The sequence below is a fragment of the Nannobrachium achirus genome (assembly GCF_963921795.1).
Source record: "Nannobrachium achirus genome assembly, chromosome: 18".
NCBI lineage: Eukaryota > Metazoa > Chordata > Actinopteri > Myctophiformes > Myctophidae > Nannobrachium > Nannobrachium achirus.
The window spans coordinates 11,420,545-11,444,646 of NC_137825.1; the positions used below are offsets into that span (position 1 = coordinate 11,420,545).

General features: G+C 40.8%; 2 protein-coding genes across 2 annotated transcripts in view; one reads left to right on the top strand and one right to left on the bottom strand.

Moving 5' to 3' along the window:
- Nucleotides 1-24,102, bottom strand: part of LOC308302836 (kinesin-like protein KIF19) — a gene marked incomplete at both ends in the record, with an annotated part of 248,323 nt that overhangs the window by 121,109 nt on the left and 103,112 nt on the right.
- LOC308303740 (tRNA (adenine(58)-N(1))-methyltransferase non-catalytic subunit TRM6-like) lies at nt 22,076-23,464 on the top strand (the record flags this gene model as incomplete). Its single annotated transcript, XM_080748236.1, has 1 exon — nt 22,076-23,464. The coding sequence occupies one exon, from the start codon at nt 22,076-22,078 to the stop codon at nt 23,462-23,464; it is 1,389 nt and encodes a 462-aa protein (XP_080604362.1).

A 24,102-nucleotide genomic window follows, 5' to 3' on the forward strand; every position in this document is an offset into this window, starting at 1 on the left:
ATTCTAATGGTAAGACAGAATTAATTTCCAAACTGCATCTTTCTAGAATACTTCCTATAGGACTATTGGTATCATTATGAAAACATACATCATCTTTATGTGAACATTAATTTATAATTCAAATCTTAGTGTTTTGCCAATTATTTGAGGGCCTACTTGCACTATTGACCAGGGTAGAGAATGGCTGACCTAAACAACAATCTCCCCTGCTCTGAACCCCCTCACCCTTTCACATGAGATATCAGAGTAGAGTTATTCCAGACACCACTGGAATAATGTTCTCACACATAATATTAATGTTCTCACACACATATAATGATAATATTAGCCTGTATTAGGGGCACAATTACACCTCTGGATGAGGCATTTGAATAAAACATTACATTTTATTTATTATTTAACTCATACTACAAGTGAGGGTAAAACAATAGCACTATAGAGAGTCCCGGATCAACAGTCTTTGCGGTTTTGGCAGCCTATACTTGTATTTGTTTTACTGAGGATAAGATGAGACATAAGTTTAGGGTTAGACAGTTTAGAGTTACCAGCCAGGCGAGCCAGCCACTGCAGAATAGGACCTAAACTCGATATAAAATATCTAATATGACCTGAAAAGTGGTGTAAATATAAACTCTACGTTTACATTAGTACTGTACTTACTGTACCTGGTGGACATTGTATCCTGATCTGACTTGATTTGAAATTTGTATTATTATTATTATTTTAGCTTGAGACCCAAAAGTTTGATAGTGAAAATAGTGATCTACAGATCACAATGCGTTTCGATGCTACGTGTGGTGAGCTTTCAGATCTGCTATTTTCACTATACTTTTTTGTTGTTGTATAATAATATATTAGCCTATAAGAAACAGGACAAGCCGTGGCATGCTGCTGTGATGCAATCGGCCTTCCAATGCAGCCTTCCTGTGGACCCTGAATTGGGAGTGAGACAGGGAGGGATTATATTTCTGTACAGCACCAAAAACATTTATAATAGAGTCATCACACCCAGCTCTGAGTCTAATCAGTTTAACTCAGGCCAGGTTGAGACTGCTTACCATCCACTCTCTGCCATCATCACCCACCCTACAGTCTACTTTTGGAGACTGTGATTGGTGTAGCAGTTTATACATAAATACATATATTTGGTTCTACACGCTGTAATAAGACAGGCGGTGTACATTTGTCATTCAGCAGGTAACGGTTAATGATTACAGTTTACTGTTGTTTTACAGGAATCACTTCTCAGTGCATGTTGACGCTGGAGAACTGACGTTTATTCAGGACGTGGAACTTCAACGGAACACCTTGTAGGAAGGTAAGCATCCTGAATATGAGAAATGGTCATCTTTTAACATAAAATGACAAATCTGATAAGCAATATTGGTCAATACACTTTTGGGCTGTATTTTGATTGTCTTAAGAACCAGCTCTTATGCCTTAACTTAAAGTCCTGTCCATACTGTCTCCGAGCACCGAACTTTTCGTCTGAGAGTTCCGACTTTCCGACGTGCAGCTTTCCGGGGTAATGCTTTTCAGAAGATGGGAGTGAGAATTTTGTAGTTGAACTGGACCTTTTCAACGAAAAGTTTGGTGGTCGGAGACAGTATGCACGGGCCTTTAAGTTAAAGCATAAGAGCTGGTACTTAAGACAATCAAAATAGAGCCCGTTATCTCACAGATTTTCTTAAAACAGACAGAAAATAAAAATATATTTTATTATTATTATAAAAATATTATATTTTTAATTGAGCCCAAAGACCGGCATGGCTATAGGCCTACTAATTAGCATGGCATTTTAGGCATGGCCCCCAAAAATCGAGTAGGGTCGGGTTCGGGCTGAATGTGAGCACTCTAACAAGGACATGCATTGAAGATGCATAGTTATGATTAGGTGACACATTGATAAGTGAACAAAAATGTAGACAAAGCATGGTCTAAAATGTGTTCTAAAATGTGTTAATTAAAATTTATGTTTCAGTTTTTTTCAATGTAAACATTGTTCTGATGATGTCTGTGTAACATGATCAGTTGTTTATGTGGGGAGGAAACCAGTTTGACAACCTCTCTGTCTCCCTGCCTTCAGGCTAATCAAGTACAAACTTGCATCTACAGTATCTACTGTATGCTCTCTCTCTCTCTCTCTCTCTCTCTCTCTCTCTCTCTCTCCTCTCACACACACACTCTCTTTCTCTCTCTCTCTCTCTCTCTCTCTCTCTCTCTCTCTCTCCGCCCAACACCCACCTCTTATTCTAAACAGGGAAATAGAGAGAGCAGAAAGCCTGCTGACGTGAGGTTAGAACAACAAGGCAGACATCCAGGCCTTGAGGCCTGTGAGGCACAATCGAGAGAGCTGCAGACTGATGGTGGTGGAAACACTTATAATATAACTTTTAAATGGCAACATACTGTAGAACTTGAATATTGATGAATGGCATCATACTGTAATACTTGAATATTGATACATTTCATTTTGGTTCAACAACATCGATAATGTAACTTTTAGCTTAGCTTGACGAGATGGATCAATGGTAGCCAAATCACATATTCACACCGCAACCATTTTGCTATAAAGTTAATGGCCGCTGTGAATATAACCAATTATTGTAATGCACACAGCGTGTGTACGCCGGTCCCTGTGTCAGATCTGAGATCTGTGTTAACTTTTCAGTGTGATCTGTGTGTACAGTGATTACATTCCACATGGTTCATCTTTGTATGTGGAGTAAATGATAGACAGTGAAGAATGTGCACTGACTGTCACTGTTGCAGTTGTGTGTTTATGTTTATGGTTTACCGTATGTACTTATTTTATTAACCAATGGTTGTTAATTTGCAGGACTGGGAACATGTTGATGAAGTTGTATGTCTGAGCTTTGAGGTGTAGGCCCTACTGTATGTTACAAGCACAATGTGTTGTTTATAATTTAAATATACAACGTATTATGAATATTATTAGTAGTAGATAGGATACCTTTATTATCTCTATTACCTTAGAGAGAGAGAGAGAGAGAGAGAGAGAGAGAGAGAGACAGAGAGAGAGAGAGAGAGAGAGAGAGAGAGAGATATGGCCAGATCAGTGTAAATAGTTCATGCTGTATAATGTAAGTGTAATAATTAGTGTATCTGAAGCTGAATGTTTGGATCCAGGATCTAAACAGTTAAATCAGTCAGTCTAGATTCAACACAATAAAGTTGACATTCTATCTGTAAGGTGTTTTTTATTTTAAGGACCCTATAACCCTGACAGTATACAAATGGAACCATTTGGTTCCATGTGTACACTCTCAGAGTTACAGACCTGTGAGGGTCCATTTAAAACCCTTTTAAGGCCCAGAGGGTCGCTGGACCTCACTTTGAGAACAGCTGGTCTATAGTATTGATTATATTGTCAATTGTGTGATATAACAGTAACAGTAACAACAACAAATCAATAATAACAGCAGATTATTGTGACTTACTGTAATGTTACTGTTTTACAGTTCAAACAGCTGTAGACAGGATGGCCAGTGGAACCTCAGCTTCCATCACAGGTGAGTTATATTAAAACAAATGAAACCAACAAACTGACACTGGTTTAGTCATAATCTGTGATCTTTATGAATATTATGTTTATTTTTCCAACCAGGGAAGAACAGCGACCCGTCAGAACTGAGAATTGTTCTTATCGGGGGAAGAAAGCGTAATAAACCCAGTGGAAAGAGCTCAGTAGGAAACATCATCTTAGGCAGAGATGTTTTTAAAACAAACAGAAGAACAGTCAAGAGTGTCATGAGACAAGAGTCAGTGTCAGGGAGACAGATTACTGTAGTTGACACTCCAGGATGGGAGACTGATCATCCCCTAGATCTGACCCCAAAACTGACTCAGTTGGAAATCCAACAGAGTGTGAATCTGTGTCCTCCAGGACCCCATGCCTTTGTCCTAGTGATGCCATTAGACACCACATATGTAGGAACAGGGATGTCAGCAGAGGAGCATCTGAGTCTTCTCCTCAGTGACCGAGTGTGGAAACACACTATTGTGGTGTTCACTGTAGCTGATGAAAACAAAATGAGATCTGTGAGCGATCTCATTAGATCCTGCGATAGCTTAAGATATCTTACAGAGAAATGTGAGGGCCGCTTCCATGTCCTTAACATCAGTGACAGAGGAGATGGTAGTCAGGTCACAGAGCTGCTGCAGAAGGTAGATCAGATGGTGACTAGTAATGGTCACTATGAGACAGAAGAACACGTCTCAGAGGAACTGCAGGAGATGGAGAGATCTATCAGCAGAAGAGCAGAACAAAGGAGGGCAGACGCTCAGAAACAATCAACTGGACTTCCAAAAGTTGCTGGTATGTTTTGTTTTACTTTAGAATATAATATTTAATGTATCTTCTTTTACTTTAGAATATAATATTTAATGTATCTCCGCCAGGAGGTTTATGCACTCATGTCTGTTTTTGACCCAATCAGAAAATCTAGTATTCTTGAGACAGATTTTTCATACGTTTTTCACACTTTTAGAGCTTATCCGTGGTAATCATATGGGCATTCCTAACACTAGATGCCCCAAAAAAATTGAAAATAAACCATTTTTGTGTATATTTTATCAAAGGTCCCTAAATAGGCCATTCTTAATTATTTCCTGTGAACAGAAATTCAAAAAGTGATGACATCAACAGGTCCGCTTGCATATAAATGAACCTTTGATTACATTCAACTGTTTGTTTCCCATTGCTGGCTCCCATAACTCCCATTACTCAGATTTTAAATCCCATCGCCTGAAGGGCTAGTCCCCTCGGATTGGTTCAGAAACACACAGGCTTCCTTTTCAAACTGAAACTTCAAAATAAAATACCCAAAATAGTAATTTCATTGGGTCTTTAAAGATTGTCTTATTTCCTTCTCTCCTGCATGAGAGTGTGTATATCAAACATATCATTGCTGTTGGGCAGAAACCTAATATCTCCATTTCAATGTTTTTATGTATTTTTTGGTTGTAAATTAATGCCTTACTTTGTCCAGTTTCACAAATGGCAAAAATATCAGATCTACAAGCTCACAACGCATCTCAATGTGAGCTTGTAGATCGTCTGCTTTTGGCACATAGCTAAGTATAAATCAGGAATTACGACACTATCACAGCCCGCCAAAATATTTTTTGCGACTGAATGTAGATCTAGTTGACTAAAATCGTATGATACTCAAATTTTACTGAAACTAAAACATGTCAAATGAATGAAAGTATAAATGAAACTATGAATGCAATTTTATTCAAAAGACTATGACTAACACTAAATCAAAATGGGGCTCCATTTTCGTCCATGCCTTGCCCCTTACCCCTACACTCTTTTCTATTTTGAAAAACCTTTTTGATCATTTCAAACAGCTATTTGAAGTATTTTAAAATGTTTTTAAAATAGCAAAAAAAAAAGGCAAAGAAGTTTAGGTATAAGGGGTAAGGCATGAACAAAAATATAGCTCAAGGTTTCCACCCGACAATGAGGATAATTATGTGATAGCTCTATAATGCACTGCTGCCTAATCAACGGCTCAGAGCACCTGCTGCAATCAAATCAAATCAAATTATTAATTGTATTGTGTAGCCGATGTAATAAGTGCTATAAAATCTTGCTGCTCGGTCATTATGGGTTAATATGGACACTTCAGTCTGATAATCCCCTCGGCTTCGCCTCAGGGATTATCAGCCTGTTGTGTCCATATTAAGTGGTTAAATAAGAAGCTGTCAAAGTGAAAGCAAACAATATTTTCTCTGACAGGAATGACTGACCTCAGGATTGTGTTGCTGGGAAGGAGTCTGTCTGGGAGGAGTTCAGCAGGAAACACCATTCTTGGAGGAAGTGGTTTTAAAGTTAGTCAGACATTTCAGAGGTCAGTGCAGTGTGAGGTGAGACAGGGTGAAGTAGCAGGGAGACATGTGACAGTGGTGGACTCACCAGGCTGGCTCTACAACAGTCCACTACAGGACACCTCAGAGATGGACAAACTGTTGATCCACAACAGTATGTCTCTCTGTTCTCCTGGACCACATGCTTTTCTTCTGATGGTTCCTCTTGATAGAGCATTCACCAAAGCACAGAGAGTAGCAATAGAGGAACACGTGACACTCCTGCCACAGGGAGTGTGGAGTTATGCTGTAGTGCTGTTCACCTGTGGAGACCTGCTGGGAGACAGAAGCATTGAGCAGCACATTGAGGCTGAAGGAGAAGATCTCCGCTGGCTTCTTGACAAATGTGGACGCAGATATCATGTCCTCGACAACCAGAAGACAGATGACACTCAGGTCACAGAGCTTCTGCAGAAGATAGACCAGATGGTGTCAGGAAACAGAGGTGGACACTGTGAAGATGTCTCAGAGAAGGTGTCAGAGAGGAAGAGGAACATCGAGGAACGTGTCCACACATTCATGACCAAGACACAAAGACAGAAAACTGCTCTGAAAGCTCTGTTTGAAGGTGATGTCTATCAAGTGTGTGTGTGTGTGTGTGTGTGTGTGTGTGTGTGTGTGTGTGTGTGTGTGTGTGTGTGTGTGTGTATTCTCAATATTGCACCACATTTTATATACAAAAGTGCTGTATATTATATAAAGCTTAATGTTATATATAACACATGGGTCTTAAACACTTCGTCCAGGACCTCTAGGGGTTCCTCAAAGTTACTACAGGGGGGCCTCCAAATCTTTCTGTGATTGGAACTTTTTTTTTTTTACATTAACCACTTGAACCATATAGCCTCCCTATTCTGAAGGGAACTGTTTTCGCCAAGAGGTTTGGTGTAGACAGACAGGGAAAAAAGAGACCAAGTACAGTCAGTCACAGGTCAAGTTTACTAAGTATTGAGTAACATGAACATGAATCCAACATAATAATAATAATGTGATAATGTAATATTAATAATAATGATATCGTAATATTAATATAAAAGATGAAACTTAACTTTAATTTACACAAACATTGATGATAGTGCTGGCAAAGAAATATATGAAGCTTTCTACATCTTTGTTTCAATTTAATCTGCAGCATCATTGCATCCATGTAGTGGGGGTCCCTGCTTCCTTTCTCAGCCAAGGGGTCCCTGCTTCATTTCTAAGCCTAATCAGCTGCTAAGGGGTCCTTGGCCTGAAAAAACAAAACAAAACAAAAAAAAAATTGTTGAAGCCCCTTATTATAGCCCAATGGATCCACTGGTATAAAGTTACTAAGTACATTTACTCAAGTACTGAATGCAAAAGCACGGTACATAGGCCTAAATAATATAAATTATAATCAATACATAAAATGTGATGCATTTTAATAGATTAAGATTAGATAGGACTACATTATAATGGTGATGAGCAGCAGTATAGTTTACCAGACACACACTTTCAACAGAGTATTTCTACAATGTGGTATTTCTACTTTTACTTTTTTTTTTTTTTTTTTTTTTTACTAAAGTACTTCTTCCTCCATTGAACTGTGTGTGTGTGTGTGTGTGTGTGTGTGTGTGTGTGTGTGTGTGTGTGTGTGTGTGTGTGTGTGTGTGTGTGTGTGTGTGTGTGTGTGTGTGTGTGTGTGCGCGCGCGCGTCAGGAGAACATCAGAGTCTACCAGATGTGAGGGTGATGTTGGTTGGTGGAGAACAGGAGCAGAGGAGCAGAGCTGGAGATCACATACTGCAGAAGAATGTGTTTAAACGAACTCTATTCAAGGTGAGTAATATTATATGAATGTGATGTTATAATGAATGACCTCACTCAAAGTAAGTTAACAGCAAAGAGATCAAATGTGTTTTCTGAAGATAATGTAAGGGTATCTATCTACTGTACTGAATGTTCATTGGTCATGTGATCAATGAAGCGTCAGTGATCAATACACACAGATGTTCAAATAAACATGGAGTCCAACACATGTAGATTCTCATCATGACTGTAATCTTTCATGTAAACCATGTATGTTTACATTTTAATTTCACTGTGATTTGTAACTGTGAGCTATAAAATGAATCTATTCATTTATAAAGAATATAAACTATAAGTTCTGAAAAAAAGCCGATCTACAAGGTCACAACGTGTCGCGATGATGCAACATGTTGTGACCTTGTAGTTTGGATATTTTCACTATCTTTGCACACAATTGTTGTGTGACGATGTATAAAGAAATGTTTAACCCATGTTTATGATTTATAAAATGTATTTACACTATATAAAAAAAAAATCTGCTTGATTAGATTAATGGTAAAAGTAATCGATAGAATAAACCGTAAGGAAATAATTGGTGTTTGTGTAACACCCGGGATTTTAATTTGGTTCTCCCGCCTGTCTAATATCTTAACCACTACTACAGTGTTTCTCAAATGGGGGTACGTGTACCCCTTGGGGTACGCAGAGGTACTACAGGGAGGGGGTACTTGAGAGAACATGGAAAATGAAAACATTTGACTGTTATGTTTAATTATAAAACATTGACAAATGTATGTGAACATGCTACAGTACTCTGTATACATAGCTTTAAACCAAATACGAATTTGACTGTTACTGAATAGAAAAGAGGCTACTTACTTTTATTTTCAACATATTGACATAAAAACTGGACGTTTGATGTCAGTATTTTCTAGTCAAAATGTTGTCGATTAGAGCAGGGTTTCTCAAACTATCAAATTTCAAGGTATCCCCTTAACTCTGACAGTGTACAAATGGAACCAAATGAACATGTTAGGGTTCATTTGGTTCCATTTGTACACTGTTAGAGTTACAGACTTGTATGGGTCCATTTAGACCCCCCTAAAGGAGCCCAGAGTCCATGGAATTCACTTTGAGAACCACTGGATTAAAGGGGTACTTGGATTCAGAAATCAGGAAAAGGGGGTACTTAAGCCCAAAAAGTTTGAGAACCACTGCACTACTAGACCAAACAGATATCCCTGTAGACCAGGAGAGATACTAGACTGTTCACACCATCAGGCTGAGGCAGTGAGCAACTCTGCTACACTAGCAGCCCTAGTTAATGTCACTGTTATTTATAGTTGACTTTCATACAGTAGCTCTTTGCTGGTAGTTTTTTTTAACCTGGTAGATTATTAACCTGTGTGGACAAAATACTCAACCCCAGTCAGTCAATTAGTCAAAAGTACTGGTAAAATATTATTCAACTACAAATAAAAGTTGAGCAATGTTGCTCTCTGTTTAATAAAGTGCTCTGAACATCTCCCGTGAAGAAGATAAAATGTTAAATTGACACCTATGTCAAGATTTCAAATACAGTATATAGAGCTTCAATTAATAGAGCTTTTTTATTTTCTTTTTTAGTTTCAGAATTCATATTAATCCCATATTACTGTGGCATGTGATGGAGAATAATACATTCACTGGGTTATTTCTGGTAGGATTGAAGAGGAACTCCAGTGAGGACGGAATAGAGTGATTGTTTTGATTATTATGACTAACATACAGTTAATCTCATATTCCAGGAGTTTAGAACCCAGACTAAACTGACACAATGTGTCAGACAACAGAGAAGAGTCGCTGGAAGAACAGTGAGTGTGGTGATCTGTCCAGACTGGTCGACTACACCTCCATCACAGAAGATCAAAGACGTCCTTCTACACGGTGTGACTCTGTGTTCTCCTGAACCCCATGCTGTCCTGGTGACTGTTGATGTCAGGTCCAGTTTCTCTGAAGCTGACAGGAGATCAGTGGAGGAACACATGGAGCTGCTGGGGGACGGAGTCTGGAGACTGGCTCTGGTTCTGTTCACATGGAGATGGTGGCTGGGAGAGAGACGTGTTGAGGAGTACATCGAGTCTGAAGGAGAAGCTCTGAGGTGGCTCCTGGAGAAATGTGGCTACAGGTACCATGTTCTGGATGGTATCAAGTGGGACATTTCAGAAGTAAAAGAGCTGATGAAGAAAATAGAAGACATGGTGATGAGGAACAGAGGACACTTCGGGCAGATGACACTGTTTGAAAGAATGAGAGGAGTAACAGAAGAACAATGGAAGAAGAGAGAGCAGGAGATCATAGAGAAGATGATGAAGTTTGTGGAGACGGAGCCAGAAGAACCAACCCTGCCAGCTGTCAGGAGAAGGAACAGCATGGATCTAGAGGATGCACGGAGCATGGACTATCCCCCCGACAGTGAGTTGTGCGCAAGTGTGTGTGTGTGTGTGTGTGTGTGTGTGTGTGTGTGTGTGTGTGTGTGTGTGTGTGTGTGTGTGTGTGTGTGTACAACTTGGGAGGAATGTGAGGAAGAGGTCAAGGTCAAAGGGACATAATGGTTCCTATGTGAGGAACAGAGACATGTAGAGATGTTTTCACATCCAGGTGTGTTTTTATTGTCATTGTAAATGTCTTGCTGTCTGTTGTCTTGTGTTGCAGTGAGTGGTGGAACACGCTCTTCAGGATGTCACACCACCAGTGAAGCTCCTACCCAGGCTGATGCTGATGTGAGTGTGAGAGATGAAGATGTTTCATAGATGTAACTTAGTTCTGACATTAATCACACTTTGAAATTCTTATTTCTCTACTTTATATTTTATTTTATTTTAAGTATGTGGTGACATCACCACCAGATGTCAGGAGAAGGAACAGCATGGAGTTTACTCCTCCAAGCAGTGAGTATCAATGTCCTGTTTACAGCATACCATCACTGTCAGGCTTGTATGATCAATAATATTATCTTTCAGGAAATGAAGGGAAAAAAAATCAATGGGTATTTATAATTGAATACATCTTGTATTACTTTTTATTGGTTCAATATTAATAAAACCATTGGACACACTATTTACACTATTTAGGGAATTAAATTAGGAAAAACATAAAACGTTGAAATATGTTGATACAGCCTCTGCCCGACAGTGATGATTTTGTGTTTGTGTGTGCGCGCACGTGTGTGTGTGTGTGTGTGTGTGTGTGTGTGTGTGTGTGTGTGTGTGTGTGCAATAACTGTAAAAATGAATGAGCAACGTTACACCCATAGCGACTGGAAGTACAGTATAAAGTATTTATGACAATGTTTACTAAGGTAATGAAAATAAATGTAAAGTTTGGCAAAAACCCATCGACCTGAATGGAGCATAATTCTTTCTGACACCAGCACTGGGGAAACAGTGAAACTAGCGGGCCGTTCATATGAACTTTCTTTTGAAGTTTCTTCCATAGACCTTTTTCCAAAGCGTGCTGTCGCATCGGTGCACAGCCGCACACGCACGCACGCACACACACACACACACACACACACACACACACACACACACACACACACACACACACACACACACACACACACACACACACACACACACACACACACACACACACACACACACACACACACACACACACACGTGCGGTGTTGCTTGACACCGCAAAAATGGCCGCCGCTCTGAGACATTTGGATGGTGTATTTTCATGAAACTTATAGGGAATGATCATTAAGCTGACATGAATTAACTTTTGTGTTAAAGAGGTCAAGGTTAAAAAGACATATTGTAATGGTTCATTTTATTATTTTAAATGTATTGTCTTCTGTTCCAGTGAGTGGTGAAACATGCTCTTCAGGAGTTGGAACCATGAATGAAGCTCCTACCCAGGCTGATGCTGATGTAAGTGTGAGAGAGGAAAATGTTTAATAGCATCTTCATAGATAAACAATAACAAAACAATATATTAAGTATTTCATTCTTGTTTTATTTTATTTTAAGTCTTTGGTGTTAGGACCAGAAGCAGACCAGAAGCAGAAGCAGAAGCAGAAATCAGCTGTCAGGAGAAGGAACAGCATGGAGTGGAATCCTCCAAGCAGTGAGTATCAATATGCTGTTTACATCATATCAACACTCTCAGGTGGAAACATTGTATGTTCAATAATGTTACTTTACAGGAAATGGAGAAAAAAAATTCAATGGGTATTTATAATTTAATACATCTTGTATTACTTTTTATTGGTTCAATATTAATAAAACCATTGGACACACTATTTACACTATTTAGGGAATTAAATTAGGAAAAACATAAAACGTTGAAATATGTTGATACAGCCTCTGCCCGACAGTGATGATTTTGTGTTTGTGTGTGCGCGCACGTTTGTGTGTGTGTGTGTGTGTGTGTGTGTGTGTGTGTGTGTGTGTGTGTGTGTGTGTGTGTGTGTGTGTGTGTGTGTGTGTGCGCAATAACTGTAAAAATGAATGAGCAACGTTACACCCATAGCGACTGGAAGTACAGTATAAAGTATTTATGACAATGTTTACTAAGGTAATGAAAATAAATGTAAAGTTTGGCAAAAACCCATCGACCTGAATGGAGCATAATTCTTTCTGACACCAGCACTGGGGAAACAGCGAAACTAGCGGGCCGTTCATATGAACTTTCTCTTGAAGTTTCTTCCATAGACCTTTTTTCAAAGCGTGCTGCCGCACACACACACACAGGTGATGCTTGACACCACAGTTATGGCCGCCGCTCTGAGACATTTGGATGGTGTATTTTCATGAAACTTAGGGAATGATCATAAGCTGACATGAATTAACTTTTGTGTGAAAGAGGTCAAGGTTAAAAAGACATAATGGTTCATTTTATAGTTTTATGTATTGTCTTGTGTTCCAGTGAGTGGTGAAACATGCTCTTCAGGAGTTGGAACCATGAGTGAAGCTCCTACCCAGGATGATGTAAGTGTGAGGGAAGAAAATGTTTCAAAGCATCTTCATAGATAAACAATAACAAAACAATATATTAAGTATTTAATTCATGTTTTATTTTATTTTAAGTCTCTGGTGTCAGGACCAGAAGCAGACCAGAAGCAGAAGCAGAAATCAACCCTGCAAGCAGTCAGGAGAAGGAACAGCTTGATTCTGATGCCTCCAAGCAGTGAGTATCAATATCCTGTTTACAGCATATCATCAGTGTCAGGTGGAAACATTTATGTTCAATAATGTTACCGTTCTGGTATTTATTATTTTAGAAATCTTTTAATACTTTTTATTGGTTCAAAATGTATAAAACCAATGGGCACACTATTTACACTAGGCCTACTTACTGTATTCATTTAGGAAACACATAAAAAGTTGAAATTCAGAGATATGGGGCTCTATTTTCAGCCATTATCCCTTAACTTTTCTTTTCTTCTTTTTTTTTCACTATTTTGAAAAACGTTTTTGAATATTTATTTTTTATGAATATTTCAAATAGTTGATCTACAAGCTCACAACCTGTTGATGTAGATCGGCTATTTTAAGTCTTTAAAAATAAAAAATAAAATAGTAAAAAAGGGCAAAGAAGTTTAGGGATAAGGGGTGGACGACAATATAGCTGATGGTGCCTGATAGCAATGATTTTTCTGTAATTGTGTGTGTGTGTGTGTGTGTGTGTGTGGGTGGGTGTGGGTGTGGGTGTGGGTGTGTGTGTGTGTGTGTGTGTGTGTGTGTGTGTGTGGGTGTGTGTGTGTGTGTGTGTGTGTGTGTGTGTTCATTCATGACGAGGTCAAGGTCAAAATGACATGTTTCATATTGTCATTATAAATGTCTTGCTGTCTGTTGTCTTGTGTTCCAGTGAGTGGTGAAACACGCTCTTCACAATTTGACACCATGACTGAAGTTTCCAGCCTGGCAGACATTGATGTAAATGTGAGAGATGAAAATATTTCATAAACCTAATTTGACATCAATCACACACATCTGATTCTTGTTTCTTTATTTTTGATCATATATGATCCTTGTAACAGATTGTATTTCGTATCATTATTGATCTTATTTCTATGTTCACTGTAAGAACACAGTAATATTTGTTCCTCTTTCCTCCCTGGCTCCTACACATGTAGGTAACAAATACAAGCATTATATGTATAAAGATGTTGTCAGTTTATTTTCCCTCTCTTTCCTGTTGATATTGTGACAGGAGACACGACCGATGACCCTGTTTGAAAGACTGACAGGAAGGAGAACTGTAACACCAGAAGAATTGAAGAAGAGAGAGGAGGAGCTGATAGAGAGGATGTTGAAGTTTGTGATGATGGAGCCACAAGAAGAAAGTAAGTCTTATACTTATCCTCTTATGTGGACATAAATAAATTAGAACAATGTGCTTACTGTATATGTGTGTGCATGCACAAAATAACAAGATTGGAAGGGGTGTATATTATTGAAACTAGGAGGGAATGATCAGTGGTTTGTCCTGAAGAGATGATGAACTATTGGGTGTAAAAGGCCAAACGTCAAAATGACATCATGGTTCATATGTGAGGAACAGAGACACGTAGAGATGTTTTCACATCCAGGTGTGTTTTTATTGTCATTGTAAATGTCTTGCTGTCTTTTGTCTTCTGTTGTAGCGAGTGGAACATCACCTGCCAAGGTCTCTGACTGGCTGACTACACATTTTGGACCAATAGCGCCCTCTTCAGGATATGACAGCATGAGTATAGCTCCCAGCCAGGCAGACTCTGGTGTGATGAGAGAGGGAGATGAAGATGTTTCATAGATGGAAATTTAGGCTCGATTTATATGTTGTTGCAGGCCGGTATCACACGCCAGAGTAGCAGATCCACAATCTCACAACTAGTGATATTTCAGTGGACTGAAGCATTCAAATTCAGTTCTCTAAAACGTACCTTTGAGTTGTACAGGTGAAAATGGTTGTCTATGTATTATTATGGTGGGTAAATCAGTTTAGGTTCACGTTTTGACATCTTGATTTATCCTGTTGATGACCAAGAGCCATTTTTTTGTGTAGAAAACAATATATCATGTATACATATTTCTATTGTTGTATATAGTACATAAGTCAGCCTAAGTACAGAAGAAAACGTATCTAAACTAGAGCCTGACCGACAAATCATTCCGCTGATATGATGGATTTTACATCCGGTGACGCCTGTCCAGGACTGGCCTCAGACGCGCCTCCTCAGAAGACTTGGCTCAGAGATCTGAACCCATTTGATTTGGCGTTAGGAACCAACTGCATGCCCCTGCTGAAACCCCGACCTTTCGCAAGGACGGCATATGCTCCAACCACTACACTAGGGCGGCCTACCAGAATCAGAAACAAATCCCACGTCGGGCTCTAAACATTACAATGTTACAATGCATACATTTACAACCATGTGAGCTTTCATTGAGGAGAAAATGTATTTCAACAGTATTACAATCATTTTGTACAAGCTCAAGTTTGTTTTATATTGTTTGTAGCATATCAATGTACACTGTATCAGGAAATAAATGTTAAAGACAATACAGGAGTTATACATGTTCAGAGCTTTGCATTCAATTGATCGCTACAGAGTTTTGTAGAGGTAATACAGCGCTTTATTTGTAAAATGGCGGAAGAATAATAAAGGGTACAGATACAATAGTGGCTCCAGCCCTTCGGGCATGGCTACTATGACGCCAAATAAGGTTGTCTATTTTTTACCTATGTGGGTAGAATGTAGCTGTAGTGGATTTATTTAACCTATAGGTTCAGTCATAATGTGTACACGCATATTGGCCAGAAGGCCTAATTACATCAGTATATTAGCAAAGATGAATTCAAGACCCCCTCCACTGCAGCTCACATAAAATGCCGTAACTCGGGCTAGGAGCGTCCGGGAGAGCCGGGGCCAGTACCTATTCGTCCGCCAAGGCAACATGGAGACCCCACCCCTCATTTCTCACATGGCCCTCTTCTAGCGCCACCATGAGGCCGATTCTTTTTGGACACTGCTCCTACAGATTTTGCCCTAAAATCACACAAATCGGTACACACTATGTCTACACTCATGTCATCAACATGGATCTGTCCCATATAGCGCCACCATCAGGCCAATTTTTTCAAACACATTTTTGGACATTGCTCCTACAGATTTTGCCCTAAAATCATGCAAATCGGTACACAGTATGTCTACACTCATCTCATCAATATGGATGTCCCATATAGCGCCACCATCAGGCCGATTTTTTGAACCACATTTTTGGACACTGCTCCTACACATTTTGCCCTAAAATCACGCTGCGACCTGACGGTCACTTATCTCCCGATTAGGGAGTCTTACTGGTATTGATAGTATATTATTTAATACATATTTTATTATTCTTTTTCTGGCTGGTGAAATCAAGGGCATTACAGGAGGTGTGTGTGTGTGTGTGTGTGTGTGTGTGTGTGTGTGTGTGTGTGTGTGTGTGTAAAATTAGCCAACCATCCCTTGGACTAAATTAAAAAGGCATGACCCTCCCCTATTTTTCTCCAGGAGTACCCTTTATAAAAATGTACCAGTCCCTATATCCATGTATATATAGTTAAGTCAGTGCTTTATTTATAACATGAATGTGTTTGAGTCACAAAAGCCAACAGGGACAAAAGTACACTGGCTCTCCCCTCTAAACTAGTGTGGAAATTACCCATGCCATTATGTTTAACAGAAATGGCTGAACACAGCATAAGACTGCAGGCCTGAACACAAAACAAAAGTGTCTCATGGACATGGCTGATGAAGGTGCAGTGCAATTATTGCAGGTGATCGGAGATGATTTAGTGGACTGACGATTCGGGGAATCAAACAAACTCAAGTGCATGCAGTAATGCATACACATTTTTAACATGCGTTTCCCCCCTTAATGTAAGCAATCAACTTAGTTCAGAAGTTATAAATCAGGTAGCCTAAATAAAGCACCAGCACCACAAACAATGAACAGGGCACCACAGGGATTTGAACCCCGTCCTGGTGAAAACCAGGAGTCCAGACCAGCGCCTTTGTTTTATTTGTTTGATGGCCATAGCCATCCTCCCTGACTAGACCTCCCTACCCTAACCAGCAGCCAACAGGAATAAAATACAGTTCTTACCTTGAACGGTCTTCTCTTCTTTACTTCATATTGTTCTTTTCTTTACTTCATATTCTTCCATAAATGAGCATGGCAGGAAAATGACCAATGACGAAATGCAAATGATCCATGAAAATGACCAATGACGAAATGCAAGTGACGCACGGAAATGACCAAATGCAAATGACCCAACACGAATGGCACGGAGAGCGACTAAAGCACAAATCAGTAAATATGGCGACAAGAAGCAACATTTAAACAAAAAGGTCCCAATTACCTTCCAGCCATCTTCACTGCACACACTGCAGCAACAGAATAGAGACCCTACCTTCCAACACAGAGGTGGTCGTCACAGCAGATCATCAGCTTCCATCTGCCTCCATTCTCTGCATCTCCCTGGCTCACTCCAACCAGCTGCATGTCCTCAAGATGTCTTCAGGTCAACTTCAGATTCTGGAAAAAGGAAAGAAAGTTCAGTTGTGTAGGCCTACAGGGTCACAGTTTGGAAGCCTTCATCACCATGTTTAGCATTTCACACAGTTCCAGAAATACCAATCAACTAAGACACCTAGTGGTTGTCAAAGATTTTCATGTCAAGGACCCACAAATTAATATGTTTGGCCACAGACCTGCATCTGAAATCACATGTGCCAGGGACCCACATACAGGATTTGTGTTGGTAATGTTTCAAATATTTTTATAAGTTTTGAAAATAGCAGATCTACAAGCTCACACTTATGGAATTGTTTGGAATACAACACAAATCTTATAGCCTTTGGGGTCCCTATGTCAGATGGGAGTCCTTGATATGGAAAAGTTTGAAAACTACCGATTTAGTTTAGTTGTAGCCTTGTAGACTATAGCCTAGGTTCAGTCTGAAATCCCACATACATAATGTTAAATATTCAGGGCTTAAAAGATGTAATTGTTAAAATAATTCAAACAGTTTGTATTCACCTGCAACAGGAGGTCAGGCTCCATTCTGAAGTCAAGAAATCGACTGGCTTCTCACCTGCCTTTTATACCTAATCATCAATCAACACTAATGATTTACACCTGCAGAGTCAAATCTCTCTCTCTCTCTCTCTCTCTCTGTGTGTGTGTGTGTGTGTGTGTGTGTGTGTGTGTGTGTGTGTGCGTGTGTGTGTGTGTGTGTGCACGCGGGCGCGCGTACGTGCGTGTGTGTGTGTGTGTGTGTGTGTGTGTGTGTGTGTGTGAGAGAGAGTGCTATAGCAGTGACTGAGAATCTGTACCCGAAAAGGGCCATTCACACTGCGCTCATAACTATACAAATCTTGTATAAATATTCATTTTATTAAAAAAATATATACATAATATATAAAATATACAATGGTGAACGATAGTTATTTTTATTTGCAACGTGTTTTCAATGTTTATATACCTTTATAGAGCTGTTATATGAAAAAGGTCCTTCCCTTCTGTGTTGCCTAACAGGAGAATTGATTGTTTATGTGATCAGTGACATACGGAAGGTGTAGCCTACTCTTTGTCTCCGCCCTCTAGGCTGACTCATTCACTAGAATGGGGAATCTCACTTGCAGTTGAAACAGTACAACTTGAATATAAAGTAAAGTTGTTAGAGAGCATTTTCCAGACAATTATTTCTATTGTCAACAAGTACAGTACTACAGTATAGGCATACCTCTTGTGAAACATGAACCTTTATAAACTACAACAAGTCTTCCTGTTGTCATGGTCACCACAATGGCTCAGTCTTTACAGGTGCTCTCTGCATGTTCAAATTGGTCCTGAGTTCATGTCCCTCAAATAACAGTTCATCAATTTGAAGAATACTGACATTTTAAACACATCCTCATGGCCACCCCAGCACAAACTGTTCAGATGGAGGTCTTTGGCTAGTAAGAGTAAGAGTTTTACATTTGGTTGACAGTCAGATGTACAACAGATGTCAACAGATGTATAGAATAATATCCCTACTGTTTTAAAGGTTAAATGACATTCTGTTTTTACCAATCATAAAAGTCTTTGCCCTGGTCCTAAAAACATGTTTTAAAATGTTTAAACTTGAAAATCCACTCCATGGAGCCATGGTCTCTTTCTCTGTTCAGGTGTCATGAAAAACGGTCTGTCACCTGAAATACTCTATAATCACCACTAGGGGAGCCTCTCTCTCCCACTCATTCTAACAAATATTATTATAGCTTGAGTACAATTTTGAATATTTGTACTTTACTTGAGTTTTTCCAATTTTCAATTATTATACTTCTACTCCACTACATCTCAGAGGCAAATGCACTTTATCTCTCCACTACAATCATTTTGATTTTGATTATTAATACAAATCACTCACTTCAGCCCTTTAGGCCAGCAGTTCTCAAACTATGGTACCCAAACGTTCCCTTGCACTGGCCACACACACGCACACGCAGTCACGCACACACGCTCTCACACGCACGCTCTCTCTCTCTCTCTCTCTCTCTCACTCACACACACACACACACACACACACACACACAGAGGACCGCCCCGGCTCCAACACTGACCGAGAGATGCATGCATTGTTCGCAGACGCGATGCATTTGTTTCGCTGCTTTGCTTTGGTACAAGACACACTGTGACAGACACACACACACACACACACACACACACACACACTGACACACAGAGGCTGAGCTGAGCCCTGAAGAGGCACACACGAACAGCATCGAGAGTCGCGAATGTTTTTTCTTACCCCGGGACCGAGGTTACCGGCTAAATGCCTCCGTTTAGAGAACCACCTATTGCTTGTGTTATCATAGCGTTTTACTGTCTGCTCGCCGGGTCGCCGTGCCCGTGTGTGTGTGGGGGAGGACAGGGCAGCATGGAGTTATAGTAGGCTCTCCACGGAGCTCTGCTGCTCCGGGAGCAGAGCGCTGTCCTCTGCCTCGGTAATGAGGAGGGAGGCGCTGTCCAAGGACGCAGCCAGGGCGGAAAATACATAGCGATACATAGCGATTTTCACTATTTCACAAAAGCATAAACTGACTACTTGATATGAAGGATATTGATGTAAATAAGATATTTGAATGGACACATGTATTTTATATGCCCATATTTACGATTAAAGGACAATATAATGTAGAGATTACTTCCTCAAAACGTGGGCTGTGGAGAAATATAAACAGGGAGAGAGTAGAGCCCAGGAGGAGGAGGAGGGGGGGGGGTGCACTAACTGCTAGTGACGACACTGTCCGAGAGCCAATGATCAGAGCATCAGAGCCTCATTATGCAGAAATCGTCAAAAAACCACAGATAACAGGGGAACGACTGCAAGTTAAAAGTTGGTGTTTTTTTGGTGTAATTGAGGCCAGGAAACATTAAAAAAAGCATAAAAAACTCAAAATTTATTTTTGGATGTCACCACCCCTTTAAGGGACAACAACATGGTATACAGTGAAATGATTTGAAACTGATGGCTTTTAAGAAGCATTGGTGATTTAAAAAGCTCAGTGTGGCTAAATGGATTTAGAGCCTGACTACGAGACTGGGAAGTTGGAGGTTTGATTCCCATCCCTGCCAATGTGTCAAGATCCCACTAACAAGTTGCGAAAAGTTGAATACTTCGTAAGTTTTAAGTAGGCCTATAAATCTTATGGGGAGCCCTGGCACTACATCCTTTCAAATGGGGATCCATGGCCAAATATATACATTTTCACTTTAAAATGTTTGAAAGCCAACATGTGAAAAATAAGAGATCACTGTCTAGTGAGCTGGAGGACACATGTTCAATGCCTGACTTTGGAAGACTGTTTGGGAAATGGACGTGACTAAGTGTTACACCAGCAGTTGCTTAGAACTATGTGGATAAACTACCTAATTGATAGGAAATGTTTAATTAAGTTAACATTTCAGCCGTAAAGCCCATTAAATAAAGTGAAGTGCTTTATTTATAACATGAATGTGATCGAGTCACAAGCCACTCCCCTCTAACCTAGTGTGTTTAACATAACATTTTTAAATGTGGAAATTACCTAACATAGAAGAGGAGACCAGGTATCTCATGACGTGGCTGATGGAAGGTTCACTGCATTTCTTGCAGGTATAGGAGATGATTGGTGGACTGAAGATCGGCGGACCAAACAAACAAGTGCATGCAGTAATTCATAGACATTTTAACATGCAGCATTTCCCCCCTCAATGTATCAACAATTTGAGGCAATGTGGGGTTCAGTGTCTTGCCCAAGGACACTTCCACATGTGGACTGAAGGAGCCAGGATTCGAACCTCCGACACAACGGATCATTGGACGACCTGCTCTACCACCTGAGACACAGCCGTCCACCTGACCTACGATCCCTTTTATGCCCATATATGGAGATCCCTGATGTCATCAATAGTCACACTTGCAAATTAATTTGTTACTTGTCCCAGTTATGCCCATATATGGAGATCGATCCCCATCATGATGTCATCAATATTAAGCCAATATCTGGGAATGCCCATATATGGACATATTGTGTCAGTCTCATGTGGTCTATGACGTCAAACATCTATGATATCAGACGTCAGTCATCTCCGTATTTGGGAAAATAATATGGACACATTTTGGTCCAGCAGCCTGCTGTCACCCAGGCGGATGTATGCACGTGCCCATGTGCACGAGAAGCAACCTCGCCCTTTAGGACGAGGTTGCTTCTCACCCTTAGGGTGTCTTACTGGTAATCAAGAAGTAGTCAAAATAGCCGATCTGCAAGCTCTCAACGAGGTGTGAAGCGATAAGTTGTGAGCTTGTAGATCTGCTATTTTCACTATTGTTTATGTCCATGGGCTCAAGCTAAAAAATTTGTGAACCACTTGTAGACCATATTCACCCACCTGGCGGCAAGATGGCCGCTGTGTGAATATGGTCAATAGGGAACCGTCACGCTCACCAATTCAATCCCGACATCCTCATATATAGAGTTAACTGACCTACCCAAGTTTGACATGATGACATCATAGACTCTCTCCTGGAACTCTATGGAGACAGCTGACATACCCAGCTCTGACATCAGAGACCCCCTCCTGGAGCCCCATATACGGAGCTAACCGAAACATCCAAGCCTGACGCCATAGACCCTATCTTTGGGCAAGGCTGATATCGGGCTCCATATATGGATGATTTTGCTTCTTCATCTAATGCCAAAGGCACCTTGGTTTAATTCCTCCTCAGACACTATTACAGCGGGCCTTGACTCAGGTTTAAACAACCAATCTAATCGTTGGTACCGTATTTTAGCAACACTATAAAGTTTGCTGACAGTAGCGTGTTAACATAAGTGACAACTACAGTCCATAGGGTTTATTATGGCGGACGAAGAGTCCCAGTACAGAATGAAAGAGGGAGACTACGTCGTATTGAGACGTGGAGACATTTTCAAAGCTGGCCAGATTCAGCCAAAGAAGAAAGTAAACTTTGAGAAGCAGTGGTTCCTCCTGGATAACGCGGTGGGGGAGTTCTACGGCACGACGTTCGAGATCGCTTCCGGAGGCAATCTACTACCACAGAAACCCAAGAATGCGGAGAGCTCCACGGACGCAAAAGAGGCCGGGGCGGACAATCGAAACATCGTGGATGACGGGAAATCCCAGAAACTCACCCGGGACGACATTGAAACGCTCAAAGAACGAGGTCTGAAGGGACAGGAAATCGTCCAGCAGCTCGTGGACAACAGCGCGACGTTCAGAGACAAGACCGAGTTTGCGCAGAACAAATACGTTAACAGGAAAAGGAAGAAGTATGAGAACGACGTCACGATAGTCAAGCCTTCCTGTCGCATCCTGGCCATGATGTACCATGGCAGGCAACCGGGGAAGATATGTCACCTGCGCTACGACACCTTAGCCCAGATGCTGGCTCTGGGGAACGTACGCGCTGGCAGCAAAGTTCTGGTGTTTGAGACGTGCGCTGGTCTGGTGCTGGGAGCCGTTATGGAGAGAATGGGAGGCTACGGTTCAGTGATCCAAATGTATCCAGGCGGAGGCCCCCCGGTTCGAGCAGCTATGGAGAGTTTCGGCTTCCCCGCTCACTTCCACGACACGCTGCACAAGTTTTCCATCTGCCATGTCAACGCTTTGATGGCAGGGACCTTGGACACTGCCGCCAAGGATGACACCAACAACGATGTCGGAGAGGAATCGAACCAGACTGTTCCTGAACGGCAGGACAGTACGGCAGGGCAGAAAATGGAGACAAGCTCTGGAGCTGCTGACCCAGCACCTGACCAGGAGAGCGAGGAACGGGAAAAACGCAAGGAAATCAAAGCCCAGGAAAGGAGGGTGAAGATGGAGGAGAAGAGGAAGAGGCTAGTATCTGCTGCTGCTCTGTTGGAGGGGAAGAACGCAGACGGGTTGATCATTGCCAGCCGCTTCCACCCGACTTCGGTTCTTCTGGGACTCCTTGACTTCCTGGCTCCCTCCAGGCCATTTGTGGTTTACTCCCAATACAAAGAGCCTCTGGTCGAGTGCTACGATAAACTCAAGGACCGAGGGGGCACTGTGGGCCTCGAGCTCACCGAATCCTGGCTCAGACATTACCAGGTGTTGGAGAACAGAACGCATCCCGTGATGCAGATGAGCGGTGGCGGAGGCTTCCTTCTCTCGGGAACAACCGTCGTCAGGCCCGAGGAGGACTCACAGAAGGAAGGGGAACCGGCGGCAAAGAGACTTAAATTGACAGAGAGCGAGGAACAGTGATGGGCAGTAGCTTAGCTACATATAACATCATAGACCACATGAGAATGACACAGTATGCCCATATATGGGCATTCCAATATATGGGCTTAATATTGATGATATCATGGACATCCATATATGGGCATAAAAGGGACAAGAATGGAATGGTTTGCTACATATTTCTCATATTGTAGCGCACTACATTTTCCAAGTAGAATGCCAATCACTGCCGAGGGATAAACAAAAACAAAACTCCCAGACATGAGTGACATAACAGTGTTTGTAGTACCCCAAATTACAACAACCTTAAACACACACAGAAGAGAGAAGACACAGGCACATGTGCACTCGCACACGTACACACACACACACACACACACACACACACACACACACACACACACACACACACACACACACACACACAGACACACACACAGACACAGACACACACATACACTATGCCAAAGACGGATGTTCTGAATAAATGTTATTTGGGTTTCACTGGAATTTATTTTGGTACAAATAAAAAAAAGTACAAAATAAAGCATAGAAAGTAGTAATTATGAAAACAACATCAATGATCAACAATTTGTAAAAGAAAAAGGCAACAGTTTTAAATAAATCATTAAAAATACGGGTCATTCTTGCTTTCCTGT